The 17,823-nt window shown below is 36.5% G+C and overlaps 2 protein-coding genes across 3 annotated transcripts; one reads left to right on the top strand and one right to left on the bottom strand.

The window, feature by feature from the left end:
• Positions 1-8,354: 8,354 nt before the first annotated feature.
• On the top strand, positions 8,355-10,161 carry LOC128855278 (protein D3-like). 2 transcript variants are annotated; one of them, XM_054090032.1, is made up of 5 exons: positions 8,355-8,632; positions 8,710-8,798; positions 9,052-9,183; positions 9,250-9,584; positions 9,669-10,161. In XM_054090032.1, the coding sequence occupies exons 3-5, from the start codon at positions 9,124-9,126 to the stop codon at positions 9,805-9,807; spliced, it is 534 nt and encodes a 177-aa protein (XP_053946007.1). In that variant the 5' UTR covers positions 8,355-8,632; positions 8,710-8,798; positions 9,052-9,123; the 3' UTR covers positions 9,808-10,161. The 2 variants fall into 2 exon arrangements, with proteins under 2 accessions (XP_053946007.1, XP_053946008.1); XM_054090033.1 differs by having other exon boundaries at positions 8,355-8,798; positions 9,092-9,183.
• A 104-nt stretch (positions 10,162-10,265) lies between these two features.
• Positions 10,266-13,870, bottom strand: LOC128855277 (valacyclovir hydrolase). The gene is made up of 3 exons (XM_054090030.1): positions 13,243-13,870; positions 12,923-13,178; positions 10,266-12,526 (listed from the first exon to the last, which is right to left on the bottom strand). Exons 1-3 carry the CDS (start codon positions 13,745-13,747, stop codon positions 12,430-12,432), a joined length of 858 nt encoding a protein of 285 aa, XP_053946005.1. The 5' UTR covers positions 13,748-13,870; the 3' UTR covers positions 10,266-12,429.
• Between the last annotated feature and the right edge of the window lie 3,953 nt (positions 13,871-17,823).

Below are 17,823 nucleotides of genomic sequence, written 5' to 3'. Positions count from 1 at the left end.
GCGTTGTTTTATTTGTGTACAGTGGCCAATTCTAGTACTCAACTTAAACGTGATAAGAGTCATAAAGCAGCAATTAAAATCTTAGTAGTCGGTGCGTATCTAACAGGAGCGCAGAAATGCATCAAGTGCCAGCGCAAGTACTGCATTTACGACTTCAAATGCTTTGATTTCTACTAGGAACCAGAAATACTATATTAGAACAGTGCCGTTGTATGCTGCCAGGCATAAACGTGGATTATTTCATGCCTGTTTGACAGAATACGAAATATTTTTACCAAAAACGATCAAGAAAGAATTTTTAAGAATTATTTAATTAAACTATAAAAGGGCGCCTCCAGAGATGACAGAAGACCCATCATTGTTTCGAACAAAGGAATATCCGAATGGAGCGTTGCAACGGGTCTAGCGATCTAGAAGAGGTTATTTAGTAAAGTAAGTAAGGTCTCCACGACAGTCGGTTCTACGTTACCGAAACGACCCAGATTTATATCCTGCCAAGGACTGCCGCTCCAGCAGCATTCCCCGTATGTAAGTATGGGTGACAGTCCTTGACCGGATGTAAGTCTCCGTCCATTAAGTGACAGAGGTACGTTTCAGGCAGTTTCTTTTATCTTCGATCTCATTAATGGACTAATTGACTGTCCGTTTCTTCTAGGAAGAATACATTTTAATGTTCCTTGCAAGAATTTTCGCCGTTGCAAAATTTTTCATGTTGGCTTTAGGAGGACATTATATAGTGCCAATGCGCCTCTTGTTAGACCGCTGTCTGACATTAACTATCTCGCCTCCCTTTTGGATCTAGACTTTTTCAGGGCGAAACATGTATTTAATACCCAATTAAAAAATTTCTTCCTTTGTAAGAAATCTAAATAATTACCTAGTATATATTTGTTAATTTAGTTTCCTAAGCTTTAATTTTCTTAATTACTTCTATACAAATACTCTTAGTTCTCTGTAGTCTGTAAGAAACTTTGTATTTCTTGACTTACTAAAATGAATAAATGAATACAATCCGGGTCGTTCCGGTTACGTAGAACCGACTGTCGTGGGTGCAGGGAACTGCATGTATTGGCATCACTGGCTCATATAGAACTTGCCCTGAGTGTCCCATCGACTTTTACGTTATTTCCATCGCTGCTCAAAGTGCAATCAAGCTAACGTGGAGTTAATCTGGAGGCAATATATCAGGGGTCATAGTAGCATTTTTCAGCAGTTTGAGGTTTGTGTCAGGGCAATCTTTCTAAGTAGGTAGGATTGGAACGAGAGGGAAATCTGCATCGAAGCTGATAGCTCTGTCTTTACTGACGGCTCCAAGATGGAATCGGGAAACGAAGCACGGGGTTTTTTTTTTTAAATTAGGCCATTTATCTATTTCCTTAAAATTGCCGAATATTGCTAGTGTTTTTCAAGCAGAAGTCTTTGCGATCCTGCAGGTATGCAGAATGCTTAGGGAACGTGGAAGTGAGTGAGATATTAACATTTTTTCTGATAGTTAAGCCCCGATCAAGGCTCTGACAACGCCATGGCGGAATAAAATCTCTTGGGTGTGCAGGTAACATTTCTCTGATTTGGGTCGCAGGACAAAGTAACTTAGAGGGAAATGAAATTGCTGATGAGCTTGCTAGGAAGGGGACTGAATAGGCTTAGAGACCTCCTACCGGGTCATAGGCAGCCCCCTGGCTGTTGTTAAAGGGAAATTGCACAAATTATTTCTCAGGATATCGCAGAAAAGTTGGCGCTCCATTTTTTCATGTGCTATTTCGAAAACTCTTCGGCCCTAGTACAATAGACGGAGGCTTCAGAATGCCCTGGGGACTCCACGCCAATAAATTTTCAAATTCGTAACTGTGTTTACTGGCCATTGGACGATCGGTACACACGTGGGAAAGCTAGGTTTACCTTTTAACCACCATTGCAGAAGCTGAGGGGGAAGAAGACTATGGATAACTCTCTCTGTAAATGGCCAGGCTTGGCAGCTAGACGAGTAAGGCCCCTGGGTGCTCCTTTCTTCGGCAGCCTGGGACAGTGTGACAATCTAAATCTCATCAGTCTTCTCCATTACGCCAACAGGTCTGGCTGGCTGAATATATCTGCCTGTTGGAGGTCTCATAATGGTAACAAAACGATGCTTTAGTGTTACTTGGAGAGTGCCAGAATGGTACTTCAGCCAACTACCAGTCGTAGAAGTAGATACATACATATGTAGGTACGTATACTAGAGGATTGCGTGGATCAAACGCGTAGCACAACGCAAGTGTGGCAAGAAACAACTTTTGGGTGCTATGGTTCAAAATCCGATCGGAGTTTGTAAACCTCTGTAAATACTCATTAATGTTCATTATTATCATTTCAATAATATTATGGACGTAATCATTTCAAAATAGTATAATTTCGAGGTTGTAGCTGAATGAATATATTTTTGTACACCAATTTTTCTTAAAGTTACTGAAAGGATGACTTGGAACGGAATGAAATAGAATTTTGCATGACCAGAATTTTCCAAAAACTCTGACAATATTATCCATTACACTTAAGGTTTAGAGAGAGCATTTAACTATTTTGCTTTTGCTGTTTGTTCTACTGAAAAAGAGAGTTTCAGGATTACCAAAATTATTTATTTTCTTCAAACTTTAACAAAAAATATTTTAAACTTAAAACTTTAACAAAGATAAGAGAGTTTTTGTTCGCGGATTATTCCGTCGAATGGTGCAAAAGAGTTAAAGGATAGATAACGACAGGTGGGTAGAAATTCTTAATGAATGTTAGCACTTTGTCAGGCGAAGCAGAATGTAGCTCGTCTATTCACAATATATCCAACCTAAAATTGTATCATCTAAGTCTGGCTAAGATCTGACAGCGGCAAAGAAAATTTTCTATACTAACCTCATCTTTGTCTGAGAAGGAATTTTGCTACAACCCTTCCAGGCTTTTTCAGAAATACTTAACTTTTTTGCTGGTGTCAGATATATAGATTTTATTTGATCTCATGGCCTTTGGTGCCTTCTATTTATCATAATACCTCATTCAAACCCAGTTCCCTTATTAATCTTAAGGTAGAGTTGGGCTGGGCTGAGCGTATATGCCTTTCTTCTGGCTGCAATTGGTCGAAATGTTTCAACCTTCTTAAGGAGAAGATGTGGAGTCTTCGGGCATTGGTGGCAGAAACGACAAGAGTTAGTACTGCACTAACGACTCTTATGAGATTTATTACTGAAATTATGATGTACCCGACTGTAGTCGCTATGTGTGGGCCTAACACTGTCTCCGGTCAAATTGAACGCCTCAAAGAACCGTAGTTCATTTATTCATCAGCCAGTTCGTTGCCTTAAACAACACAGTCATCCGTCACCCATACAAGTTCAAGCTCACGCAGCCCTGCAACGCAATTCAGCCTTAATATACATTTCTGGACTATTTTTGAAGATGTGTGAGTGATTTCTTAGGCCTTTACAGCAGCTTGGCTACCACTGCTGACCCAGATTTTATTGGCAGAATGAGATACTTGCTTTTGCATTTTCAGATTTTAAGTAATGGCTACGTAGTGGTATTTTCTTTCAAGTCGAAAATGTGCCATAAAAACCTTTCAATACTCCAAACAGTGTGGCTTTTTAATAAAATTCAGCAACTATTTCTTTGTTTGTCGTCTTTATCTGCTAACGTATTAGCTGCGGATATCTTACGTACCACTGGTGGTATACGTAACACAATTTGAGAAGCGCTGCCTCAATCAATCAACATTCAAATGTACTATGCACCTCTATAAATTTCGGTTGGAAAGTGATTAGAAGTTAAATGCTTGGCTGGAGTGATTCAAAAGAATACTGACGACTCATTCAACGAATTACCTACATACATATGTATGTATGTACACCTATATTTTACATTGAAAAAAAAAAAAATAAAAATTAAGTGAAATTAATTTTACCATTGAGATTATTCGTAAGCAATTCACTAAAATCAGCAAACAATATTTTTCATATTAGCGTTGGAATTTGTTTTTTTTTTTTTAATTTTTCGCAGATCTTCCGCTTTATTTATTTTGATATTCTATTCTAATCTGAATGCAAAGGCTTTAAAAGTAGTTCCACTAATACAGTAGTTCCAATTCTGTCTGCAAACACTTGGATGAAATCGAATAAATTTGAGAAAATATTTGTCTGGACTATTCTCTCAAAATATGTGAAGTTCTTCGGGTGAGTGACGACTATCAAAGTAGATGATATGATGGATTATATGAGGGGTGAGGTTCAGCGCACTAGACATGGCTAGTTTACTTGGTCGAAAAAAACCCGAGTCATTTCGGCACGCAGAAACGGCTACCACGAAACCAGCTCAATTTTGGCTCAAGTACGGTCTGGATATTGTCGCAGATTATACTCCTTCTTATCTAGAATCGACCCCGACACATTCAATATATGTCCGGTATGTGAAAGTATTCCGCACGATACTAACCACCTATTCACATGCCCTCAGAAATACACGTTATCTAATACCTCGCTCCCTCTGGACCCAATCTGTTGACACAACACGCTTTCTGGGCCTACCGTTAGACGATAATAATCGGTGACTATATCGCACTGGCCGGCTCTAGTGAACTGCTACAATAACAACAACATGAATTATATGACGCTCCTCTAATAGTGGGTTCTACGTTACCGGGTTGACTCTGCTTTAAATTCGGTCAAGGACCATCAATTCAGTAGCATACCCAAACAATTTTTCATAATACTTTATGCTATCACAACAACAATAAAAACTGTAAAACTCATCAATACACAACGGAGGGTTCAAGGCATATCTGCACTTGGCATCAATACTTTTTATAATTTTTTTTTGCTGGCGGTCTCGTGCATTTCTTCCCTATATTAAAAAATTTCCAGCATTCATTATATGGAATAAAATGCATAACATTGCCAGCAGAGCAAAGTACGAAAATTCAACGGGAATTTTGAGCCACTTTAAACTGGCATAATAAATAGTCAAATTATAAGTTTTAGCGCAAAAACGTTGCTCCATAACAGTTATTAGATGATAAATATTTTCTATTTCACCAATAAACTGGTGAAGTAAAAGGTGATCAATTTAGAGATATCGAATTTTAAATTGACCTAAATTAATGAACATTCAAAACGATTAGACAATCTTTATTATTTTTGTGTGGAACCATTTATGGCATGGTAGAACCGTAATTCGGTCATCCGTAAAGACCAATTTTGAGTGATTCACTTGAGTACTGCGGTCAATATCTGGTGAACAATTTTAGTAATGTTGGCTTCCAATACCTTAATCAAAGCTGATTTATCCACAAAGCATTTAGACTTTACATACTGCGACAAATAAAAGTCCAAAGGTGTGATATCACACGATCTTGGTGGACAATTCACTGGTTCGAGACGAGGTATAAATTGCTCACCGAAATCATGACGTAGTAAAAAAATAGATTTAAGAAGCTCGTGTTAAAATTTGAGACTAATCGGTTAAGCCGTTTTCGAGCAACGTTGGTCACGACTTTGAAAACACCATTTTGAGAAAAACGCGCGTAAAGTTTGCCTTGTACTTTACAAGCACTCTGAAACGCCTTTTCAAATATGCGTGCAACTTCGAAAATATTCTCCGGAACGATATTAAATTTTCTGTGTGTATTATTAAATATATTGTACATATGTACATTAAGAAAACAAATTAATTTTTTGAAAATTCTAACTAATGAATGCGCTTTGGCTTCTCTTATATTTTCCAATAGTGTACATATGTACACATATTATATAATACGCGAATGCAATTTTTGCAACGTTCGTTTGATTTTCAAAAATGACACGTCGAAATAAAGGAGACTAAATGGGCAAACGAGAGCTAGATTAAGTACGATGGGGTGCGAGTACTGAGATTATGACTCAGCGATACTGCTACTCAATGGCTCAACTCAGAGATAAGATTAAATTAAACCGAGTAAGAGAGTAAAATGTGAAATAAGCGATATGAATTGATAAATAAATATATGTGCCATTGTGACTGGGGGTTATGTAAAGTTTACACTTCATATAATTGATAGTTGTTAATATTGAAAACTCGTGCATATTAGTTATGAGGCACGTAAAAAATAAGTGCTGTGTAATACTGTTATTCACAGCGAAAAACTATTTCTTATCAAGCACGGAAAAAATAAACGTTGTGCAATAACTCTTATTGGTGAAATAGAAAATATTTATCATCTAATAACTGTTATGGAGCAACGTTTTTGCGCTAAAACTTATAATTTGACTATTTATTATGCCAGTTTAAAGTGGCTCAAAATTCCCGTTGAATTTTCGTACTTTGCTCTGCTGGCAATGTTATGCATTTTATTCCATATAATGAATGCTGGAAATTTTTTAATATAGGGGAGAAATGCACGAGACCGCCAGCAAATAAAAATTATAATAAGTAAAAATCAAGGCGAATTTTCTTCAAACTTACACTTTATTGTATCAAGGTTTGGTGGGTTCATATCAGATTTTTTTCAAATATATTTTTTTCTCAAAAATTCTGATTAAAAAGTACAAATGTGAAACTTTGAGTTATATGGCTTTTTTATGTTCTGTGTGTTAAACTATATTTTTAGAATACATCAGAAAGCATAGGCGGTGGAATATATGGCTTCAGAACAAAGCGTTTTGTGTAGATTTTCCAGGTATCTTCCAAGCGGAGGTGAATGCCACCTGCGTACGTGCAGTGATCAATTTAGACAGAAACCGCCGGAATGAGGGAATGCCGTTCTGAGCGACAGTCGGGTGGCACTCAAGGCACTGTCATCCTGTGAGGTTAAGTCCTCACTGGTCCGTGAGTGTATCGAGAAACTGAATCTATTAGAAACGCATAATCGCATACTGGACACATGGGTATAATTGGGAACGAAGTAGCGCACGTATTGGCTAGAGAGACTGTAGCTTCGTTACCAATAGAATCCGAGCCCTTCCTTGCTATGGGCCAACACACCATGAAGGAGAAGCTTAGTAGTGAAGAGCTAGGGTTAAGGGTTTAGTTTTGTTCGCCGATAGAGGACTTTACTACTCAATTGCCTACTTAGTTCAAAGTAGAATTTGTTGGCAAGAGCGATTCTCCGTTGGATTTCAAGGCCGACATTATTATCGGTGTTAAAGCTGGTTCTTAGATAAACAAAGTCTCTAACAACCTCGAAATCATAACTGCCAACAGTCACGCGAGTGTCTATATGCGAGTGCGCCGACTGTTTGTTTGATCACAAGAGGTACTTCGTTTTGTTGTTGTTCACAACCAGACCCACACGTTTTGCTTCTCTATCCAGAAATCACAGAACTACTAGCGCAGATGTTAAGGCCATTGATATCAATATCATCGGCATACGCCAGCAATTGTACGCTATTATAAAAAAATACGTCTGAGCGATTCAGCTCTGCGGCTCGCACGATCTTCTCCAGCATCAGTTTAAAGAAGTCACACGACACGAATTATGTGGTTACGCCAGGCGAAATCCTTACTGGAGGGGTACTATCAAAAGTGGTTTAGGAAACTCATAACCGTCCCTAAAGATAAACTGAGAATACTCACATGCATTCTCAGAGATCATTTCAGATTGCGCAGTCATCTGTGCAGGAGTGGGATATGGTCCACTGACTCTTGTCGTTTCTGCGACCAACTCCCAGAGACTCCAATAGAGACTTCTCCTTGAATGTGACGCTATAGCGTGAAGAAGGTTGAGACATCTTGCAACCAGAAGAAAAACATAAACACTCCCAACCCAGCTCTATCTTAAGTTTGATAAGAAAAGCCAATGAGGTCAAAGTGTAAACCTCAAATCAATTCTATTTATCTACATATGTATATTATATTTGTCGCGTCGCGTTGTTGTTATTGTGAAAACAGGTAAAGAACAGATGGGCTAAAAAGTCCCGTTCCTAGCAACCGCTTTCTTTTTGTCTAAAATTAGCTTTATTCATCAACGTATTTTCCTTCAAGAACAAAGCAATCATTCAAGCACCGCTCTAACATTTCAATACCACTTTTGTAGAAGATTTATCTTTTGTCTCAAAATAGACCTCAGTTTAAGCGATAACCTCGTTCATTCGAACGAAATTTCTTACCGGCGAGCAGTTTTTTGGTCTGCAAACAGCCAGTTGTCGCTAGGAGCCAAATCTGGCGAATACGGTGGATGTGGGAGCAATTCGAAGTTCAATTCATGTAGTTTTGTCAATGTTTTGATTGACTTGTGACACGGTGCGTTGTCTTGAAAGTGAAGAAACGCGGCACCCACTTTGAACAGAGCTTTCTCATAGTCAAAAGCTCATGCAATATAAAGCCAACACATTCTCTTGATATCTTTACGATGTCAGCTAACTCGTGCAACTTCGCTTTTCGATTATTTTTAACGATTTTGTGGATTTTTTTTATATTTTCTGGTGTTGTCGCTTCATTTGGACGTCACCGCGTCTTGAGCATCATCGGTTCCTCTCCGACCTCGTTTGATCTCACCATTGTTTTATTGTTGTTTCTGACGGAGCCGAGTCCCCATTAACATTTTTCAAGCCATTGCCACGCTTGTATTTTTTCCCATCAAGAAGCAGTGTCAAATTAAAATACGAAATTCTGTCTGATCCAGTTTTTGAAAACAACAAAAGTAGCGTCACTCTTAGCACAATAACTTACGAACTAATGAATAAACTATAATGAAATTTTAACAACTGTCCTTTCAAGGTTAGCACTAACTGAGAAACAGGTGAATGCAATAAAACTAGTGCCATCTATGTGCTAGGACCGGGACTTTACAGCCCATGTGTTATAAGGTAAATGGGAAATCGATTATAATTCAATTTTATACTACTTTATATTGTTACTGAAAAATCATTTGCAAGTGCAAGTGCACAAATCCACACATTGTACATATCTTTTACATTTTATTATCGAATCGCAGAATATACATATGTATGTATGTGTGTACTTATATGTACATATATTGAGTTATCAGTTGCTTGTCCGCTTGCGCTTAATTTATCAAATCTTAAAATAATACGTAGATTATTTTCGCACTGATTACAGTTGGCGATATAAATAATGTTTCTTCAATACCGACATTTAGTTTAACTAGGAAAAGCAGTTAAAGAACAAGTAATGGAGGCAAACGGCATTATTCCGGACATTATCGATACCAAACCCAAAGCACTACTGGAGGTGAAGGCACACCTTTTATTATTAACAAAATAGTCAGCACATAATTTACGTATCTTTGTGTACTAGGTGAACTATCCCAGTGGTGTGAAGGTGGATTTGGGTAAAGAACTCACTCCAACTCAGGTAAAAGATCAACCCACAGTTACTTGGAAAGCGGAGAGCGATGCTTTATACACTTTGGCAATGGTAGACCCAGATGCACCATCGCGTGCTGAACCAACAAGTCGTGAAATTTTGCACTGGCTTGTAATCAATATTCCGGCCAATAAAGTAGCTGAAGGTCAAACAGTCGCTGAATACGTTGGCTCTGGCGCTCCACAAGGAACTGGTCTGCACCGCTACGTCTTTCTAGTCTTCAAACAGCCAGCCAAGATTGATACTACAAAATTTATTCCCAAAACGTAAGTACCATTCACAGACATACCTTCTTCAAATATTAAAGTATTTTTATATAGTTAAAATAAATTATTCGTTTTGATATACAGGTCTCGTGAAGGTCGTCTTAAAGTGAAGACAAGAGATTATATTGCCAAGTATAATTTGGGTGAACCAGTTGCTGGAAACTTCTACCAGGCACAATACGATGATTATGTGCCCATATTAAGAGCGCAATTTACTGAGTGATTTTAGTAGCTACAAGTAGAAAATCACAAAACGATTTAATTGTATACTTACACATCACAGAACTTTATTCAAAGCCTCTTATGCCAATTATCTACTGTTCGACTGCATCAACCAAATTAATGTCCTCTCAATAATAATAAATTATAAGATGAATCATGTAGGCACGAAGATTTCTATCTCTTGTGTGAGTTCTAGATGGCGGCAATTTCTGGCAGAGGAATTCGTGCTTGACCAATATTATCGTTACCACAGAAATAAAAACTACCTAGAAATTATTTAAATTCAATCAAAATCTGTTTATTAATTTTTTTTTATTTTACTATAAAAATACATCAGTTTGTTTTTAACGTTAAACGTTGATAAATTCATGTGAGTATACATAGTATTATATACCTGCATACATATATGTAAGTACATGTGGGCATATCCCGAAAAAGGTCAACCACGAGCTGAATATTCGGACTGATCCGTTTTTTTTAATTAACAATAAGGTTTAAATATATATATATACACCGCGTACACCCATTTTGTGTGTTTGGCCGAAGCTCCTCCTCCTTTTTGTGGTATGCGTCTTGATGTTGTTCCACAAATGGAGGGACCTACAGTTTCAAGTCGATTCCGACCAGAAAATATTTTATGAGGAGCTTTTTCATGCCAGAAATATACTCAGAGGTTTGCCATTGCCTGCCGAGGGGCGACCGCCTTAGAAAACACTTTTCTGCATTTTGGTCTTTTACCGAGATTCGAACCAACGTTCTCTCTCTGAAATCCGAATGGTAGTCACGCATCAACCAATTCGGCTACGGCGGCCGCCGTATGTATTTGTGTGTATGTAATAAATATATGTAATATAAAAGAATTTTCTGCTTTTCCTAATTGTGTATATGTAATAATATTAACTTTGCGTATGTAGCTTACTAAAAGCTATATGTTGTGGTTGCAATTTCGAATTTTTCCATTAACAACAATCTTTTGCTGCATAGTGTAAAAAGAGCGAAGCGGGTTCGAATGACAATTTGATCCTACTCATACACGGAATATCGCGTCCGTTACCAAAAACCTTATTAATGTTGTTTTTGTAGTAGCATAAACATTCCCCATACTTACATACGGGGAATGGTGCTGGAGTGGCAGTCCTTGGCCAGATATAAATCCGGGTCGTTTCGGTAACGTAGAACCGACTGTCGTGGAAACCTTATCAATCGCTACCATTGGTAGATAAGTTTGTGAAATGAAAACAGATTTAAATACAAAACAAGCTTATTGATTCGTTCAAAAAAATTAAACTATTCGCTCTCGACAAATCGAATTTAAAATTTTATTTACGTTTCAAATTTATCGCGTGAGTAATCGTAAGTTCTGAGTATTCATTTAAATAATATCAGTAATGCGGCCGTCGTAGCCGTAAGGTTTGGGCGTGTCTACCATTCCGCAGGGTTCTACGTTACCGGAACAACTCGGATTTATATCCGGCCAAAGATTGAAACAGCATTCCTCAAACATGTACGAGGAATTTTTATGCTAGACCAGCAACAATGAAAAATGGCAGTAACATAAGAATAAAGAAGCTAAAATAAAGCGGGATTTTAGAAGGAAAAAAAAAAAAAAAAAAAAAAAAAAGCAAAAACTGTAAAAGGACGCAGAAATTGATACAGCTGGAAAGGAAGGCAGTGATCGTATACCAGTAAAAAAAGTAAAGACCTGGGAGAAAGATAGCAATTGTTGTAGCAGCATAAATATACCCCATACATATACGCGGAATGCTGCTGAAGCGATAGTCCGTGGCGCTCCGGTTACGTAGAAACGACTGCCGTGGGAACGAGAAAGATAGCAGTAGCGTAGCTTAGCGTTTAGGTGAAACTTAATCATTTAAGTGATAAATTGAGCTACAATAATTATAATATTGAAACTTATAATTGAAAGCATTTATATTTTCTCCGACGGAAGCAGGAACCAATTTAAAAATGAATTTATTTAAACCGGTATTTCTCGTCTTGCGATTGAATTTAATTGCAAAGCATTCGTCACTTCACATGACAAACGTGCTTTACATGAAAATGGAAATGCAGTAAAAAAAAGGATATTTATGGGGAATGTTTATACTGGTACAACAAAAACATGCTGCTACAGCAGAGTTTTAGCCCCAATTGTCTATGCTATGGCTAAATCTTCCAACTATTTTAGTGATTAAAATTTTTCATTGCCTTTCACACACAATTCACTAGGCGTTACGCTTCATTTTGTGTCGAATTTCATTATTAATCTAAGAGTTAAAATAAATATCAGTCGTATTTCTCACACTTCATAAGTCTACAAATGAAAGACAATTTTTTAACTTAATTCTCACATTCAAAGAAAATAATTTTTCTCCAAGCACCCGTGAATGTTGTACATGTCTCAATATGTTTACTTGTGGCTTTGTACTTAATTATAACCTTCCAAAATCTTTTGTTTAATATCGTACTCTTTCAGTACTTTGCAATAATTAAAATATACTCGCACACGAATTGTCTGCTTCTTTTCTACTTAAAGCTTCCTTAAACGCGTGCAAATGTTGCATCCTTTACCCAGGATATACCCATAAGTACCCACATATGAATTTCAAATTTCTAAATGCTATTACTAGGACTTTTGCAGCAAGAACTCTGCCACTAATTTGTTGAATTCTTCAGCATAGCGCAGGTGAATATTATGTTTACCTTCGGGAAATTCGTAGTACCTACAAAATACAAGGACATTCACAAATTGATGAAAGAATTGGCACTGTATAATATAAAATCATAAAATAGATGCTAAACTACAATAATTTTTCGGAAAATAAGTCTAGTACTAACTCGATAATCCGTACATCTAGATTCGCGTGGTCGACAGTAGATCTGGATTATCCAAAAATAGTTCAGGAAATTAATGTGCGTTTTGATTACTTTTAGTCATGTTTCAGATTTCAAATAAGAATTTTTTAAATAAAAGGTAGGTAGTAATTAAGAGAGAATAAACAGATTCGGATTATTTACTAAAATATGTAAAACTGTCTAGTTCATGGTAATGTGCCGATTACCGAGATAGTACTGCGCTTTATAATTTCTTTTCATAAATTTAAAACATGTTATCTTACTTGCAGCCTTGAATACGTTCTCTTAGGTATGGTATATGCTCAGCGGCAATCATTGGATCCTTCTTTCCGTGTAATATAAATGTCGGCGCTTTCACTTGATTCACTTCAGCACAACAAAAATCACCTTTGCAATCTTTATATATTGCCGCTGCGGCATCAACCCATGCCGCCCACAATTTTCTAAATTCCTCCACCCCATAGACCTTTTCCATTGGTTCTCGCATCCGAGGTGACCACTTCTGTACATCACGAATAGCTGCATGAAAAATTAATGTTTGTATATCAAGACCAAAATGCTTTTATTTATATGAAATATTTACCTTTTAACGCTTTCTCCTCTTCGGCATTCAAATAAGCGCCAGCACCCCAAATTATCAAATTTTCGACACAATCGGCAAAGCGACCTGCTACAATAATACCAGTTATACCACCATCACTCCATCCTAGTATTGAAAATTTAGGACGACCCAGAGCACGCATTAGATCCACAGCATAGCTTGCATCTTTTTGGAAGAAGTCGAGACCAAATTCTCGCGCGGGTGGTCGGGACTTTCCATAGCCTGGTGGGTCCCACGCGATGATTGTATGGTTAGGCAAAAGTTGAGGCAGCATCTCGATTTGGGGCTTAAAGTCCGTCCACGCAGACCCTAATGCGCCGGGCATTAGCAGCACACTTTTGTCACCACTGCCGCTTTGCACATAATTGATAGCGACGTTATCACTTACCTGCACTTTAGCTTCGGTATGATTTTCGCGATGTAAAGTAGCAAGATTCATTATTGGTCTCAGCACTCGGCTGTAGAGGCTGGGTCGTACTTGCAGCATTATGCAACGGTCAGTTAATTTATAGACTAGAAAATATATGCAAAGGTTTAAAAAAAGTAAATGCTAACGATATGCAAAAATAACAACAGGTGATTTCGCACAAAAATGAGCGGCGATTACCAGTAAATAATCGATAGCTGTAAATATATCGATCCTACAGCTGATTGTAAGTTTCGGCGGGTTTGCTGAATAGGGCTGCAACAAATTTGAATAGACTAACATTTTGCTGGCATGCAATTTAAATACTTATAAATATATGATGATGCTTTTAATAGATTATGCACGCCAGCAGTTTTGGGAGTGCGACATAAATAAAAGTTACAGTAGTTGAAAATATCAAAGACTCCCATCCCGAAATACGATAATTTATATTACAATTAATGAGGCAACGGCAAATTAAGAATCTTCAAAAATGGCCGTATCCGTTATAAAAACAAGTAATAGAAAATTGAAGATTATGCCAACAACTGTTACGTAAAGTAGTAAGTAGTAGTATACCATAGTGTCATGATATGAACTGTGCCAGGAGTAAAGATATTCGTTATCAGTACTTAAATTTTGCAGTAATATTCCTTTTGTCCAGCTCGCTTAAAAAGTTTTTTTTTTATTTAAATTTAAGTAAATAAAAAGGAATTAAAAAATCATTTAAACATGACATTTACACAAAATGAATTACGCAAAAAAAATGCATTTGTATATTATTTTGAAAGAACTGTAAAAATTCAGTACCGTTACTGCAGTACCTCCTTATTTTTATTTTTAGTGCTATATTTTGAATTGAGTTGAATTATTAAACATTTTCTTTTATTATTTTTTAAGCCGATAGGTCTATGCAAGCTTCTTGTTGAGAAGTTATTTCGCAACTGAGCTAGAATGGGTTGAAATAAAAACAAAAATAAGGAAACATCCTATTTGAGTGCTGCAAACTGACTGGAACACACAAGGTGATATCAGTGGAACAGCTGACTTGATTTTGCTTATTTGGCTTGGCGAGGGGATTGTCAAAATTAGACTTTAATTTACATTTTGTCTGTTTGCATTTAATTTGAAAAAATCATCATCAAGAGCATATTTTTGTGAAAATTAATTTTCAATAAAAAGAAGAAAAAAAATCGTTAAAAATGGGTAAATGAGTTTTTGATAATTTTTCCCAGACCCGAATGATTCTGAACGATGTGTGCAATTTTTGACGTACCGAATGCAACTTCGTCAAAAAGACCTTATACTCGTACGTGGACCATTTTTTAGCCACGGACTATTTTTTCGGTGAAAACAAGGCACTATTGCGCAAGGCGCTCTCCTATCTCCGATGTTAAGTGAGCCGTGAACGGGTTTTGCAAGTAACAGAGAACGTAAATTCATAGAGAAGGCGCAGGAACGAATGGACAGGTTAAATGTCAAAACACATCAAAACGAGGGTAGGAAGTTAACAGTAGAGAGTTAACATAGCGGAGCGTAGTCAACATAGCGGAGCGTAGTCAACAGAAATAAATATAGCGTTTGCATTGAAATGTAAAATGCCATGATTTGATGTTAGGGAAAAGAAAATAACAGCAGACTTGTAATATTACATTTTTCTTTCATGCTTATTTGCCGTCGGCATTTTGCATGCGCAAATAGATTATTTCTTGTGAGATGAATAAATTAATTCTAAGTAACGCAATAGCACCGTAGGCCTAAGTAGCTAGAGTGCTCTATCAGTTAGTGTTATATTTCATATTTCTCTAATAAATAATAATAATAATAATTCTAAGTATATGCATGCACGAATATGAAATTTTAAGTATCTCATTGACTAAATTGTATTGAATTTAGGTCTATTATCAAAATTATTCAAATATCATAACACAAAAAATAACTTTGTAAACCATTCATTTACATCAAGGTTTATTATTCAGTAAAGTGTTGAATTAATATAACATCTACCATCCATATTCATGTGGGCAGAAAAAAACATGACTTGCCTCAAAAGCCAGCTCATACACCTCTCATACACATCTGCATATAAAGAATTCAAATCAAATAGACAAACGTATGCAAACATATTTCTAATATACATATGTATGTATGTATGTATGCAAAAATCACATTTATTTTTCATGCTTATTTGCCGTCGGCATTTTGCATGCGCAAATGGATTATTTCTTGTGAGATGAATAAATTAATTCTAAGTATATGCATGCATGAATGTGAAATTTTAAGTATGTATCTAATTAACTAAATTGTATTGATATTAAGTGCATTATCAAAATAATTTCAAAATATTCACATAAAAAATTGGCTTTGTAAACCATTCATTTGCATCAACGGTTATTATTCAACAATATGTGTCCTTTTTAAATTTTTATATCCATATGTATGTATATTCATATACTACAAAGTGTTGAATATATTATATATACCATCTATCATCCATATTCATGTGGGCAGAAAAAAATCTTGACCTGCCTCAAAACACAGCTCATATGTATCTAGAGTAGAATGGGGTAAGATAGGTCATTTTTTTTTTGGAGAGCTCTTGCTACGGTGTTTTTGCATTGATTTTGAAAAATAAGCAAGATTTTGAAAGGTTATTTATCTGCTAACATTTTGGTTATACTGACTTATGTTTGGCTAAATATTTTTTGGAAGCTGCATTCAATAAGACAAAGGTACTTTTTTTTCGATATTTTCAAAATCGGGGGGGCACGATAGGTCACTATGTGTGAGAGGAAAAGAACAATGTACATGGCTTGGAAATTAACGTTTTAACTTTTATTTATAGAGTATGAACACTGCACATGTTATAAAAGTTAGGAATTTTTCTTTAATTCATCACGCGAGCACGTAATGTTTCGAACGGAATTTTAAATTGTTTAGAGGCTGATCGAACACTAGCGCCATCTCGGACTGTCGCGATTGCGTTTTTTACATCCTCTTCATTTCGTTTCGGCGTTTTTCGCACATAATTACGCACCATTTTGCTGCAAAAACAATTAAAATTTATTTTATTCAATTAAAAGTAGTGACCTATAATGCCCCCAGACGGCTGACCTATAGTGCCCCCAAGCACATGTTTTATGTTAGTGTCGATATTTTTTTTTAAAACAATAATATCAAAAAACTAACACATTATTCGTGTTCAGCCTTATTTTCTACGTAAAATAAAACTCACCTGACAAATATTTACATACATTAAATGCACTGCACCGTAGAATAAAAAAAATGCTATGTCGGAGAAAAGCTCACAAAAAACTAAACGACGCCAGAACTAGGATAACTAATGAATGGTGACGGCCGAAATGACAGTCGCAAACGTTGTTCCCCACCACGTATTCAATTCACATAAGACGAGTGACCTCTGCAAAAACAGTGCGACGAAAACCCCACCTACCTATTGTGCCCCCATACCTTTCTTACCCCATTCTACTCTACATATAAAAAATTCAAAAGCAAATAGACAAACGTATGCAAACATATTCCTAACATATGCAAAAAAACTCATCTAAACGGTATTCGCGTACATATACATATGTATGTATGTATGCATATACATATGAATACATATGTTGGGACAATGTACATATGTACGTAAAAGTTCTAAGCAAAACAATGAATATTCGTATATACATACATATAACCGCACATACTTACTTTATGCCTCTACATGTGTATGCTTCCAAAACTAAAATTCTAAGCCTAGCGACTACAAGAACAAAATGCAGTCTTATGCGCAGGCGTAGCGGCCATCATTCTAGTTGACATAGCGCTGAACAGTCGCGGCGGCGCCAAACAGTTTCAATTCTTGTACTGTACAACAAAAACTCATCATCAAAAAATTCATTGCTAAATTCGAGCTCATAGTTCTAAGAGCAAGTACTTTCATTCATAAAACGAGCCGCCCATATGCCAATTTTCTCGACAATTCGAAAATAGTCAATATTGGAATATTTCGCGTTGAATTATTTGCCAATATTTGGCAAATCTTGAATTTTTGTCAAGTCGAGTGGCCGCGGCTCCGTACATATGTATGCATCAATATATGTATGTAAATATGTGTTCTAAATTCTCGACAGCAATAGCAAATCGAAATATTT

Source organism: Anastrepha ludens, chromosome 2 (genome assembly GCF_028408465.1).
Source record: "Anastrepha ludens isolate Willacy chromosome 2, idAnaLude1.1, whole genome shotgun sequence".
NCBI classification, from domain to species: Eukaryota; Metazoa; Arthropoda; class Insecta; order Diptera; family Tephritidae; genus Anastrepha; species Anastrepha ludens.
Note: the sequence above shows the minus strand (reverse complement) of the source record. Positions and strands in the feature narration are given on the sequence as shown.

Coding starts and splice junctions, on each gene's coding strand:
- LOC128855278 (XM_054090032.1), top strand. CDS start 9,124: ATGGAGGCAAACGGCATTATTCCGGACATTATCGATACCAAACCCAAA. Junction 9,184..9,249: donor AACCCAAAGCACTACTGGAG/GTGAAGGCACAC, acceptor TTTGTGTACTAG/GTGAACTATCCCAGTGGTGT. Junction 9,585..9,668: donor ACAAAATTTATTCCCAAAAC/GTAAGTACCATT, acceptor TTTGATATACAG/GTCTCGTGAAGGTCGTCTTA.
- LOC128855277 (XM_054090030.1), bottom strand. CDS start 13,747: ATGCTGCAAGTACGACCCAGCCTCTACAGCCGAGTGCTGAGACCAATA. Junction 13,179..13,242: donor AGAGGAGAAAGCGTTAAAAG/GTAAATATTTCA, acceptor TTTTTCATGCAG/CTATTCGTGATGTACAGAAG. Junction 12,527..12,922: donor GAACGTATTCAAGGCTGCAA/GTAAGATAACAT, acceptor TGTATTTTGTAG/GTACTACGAATTTCCCGAAG.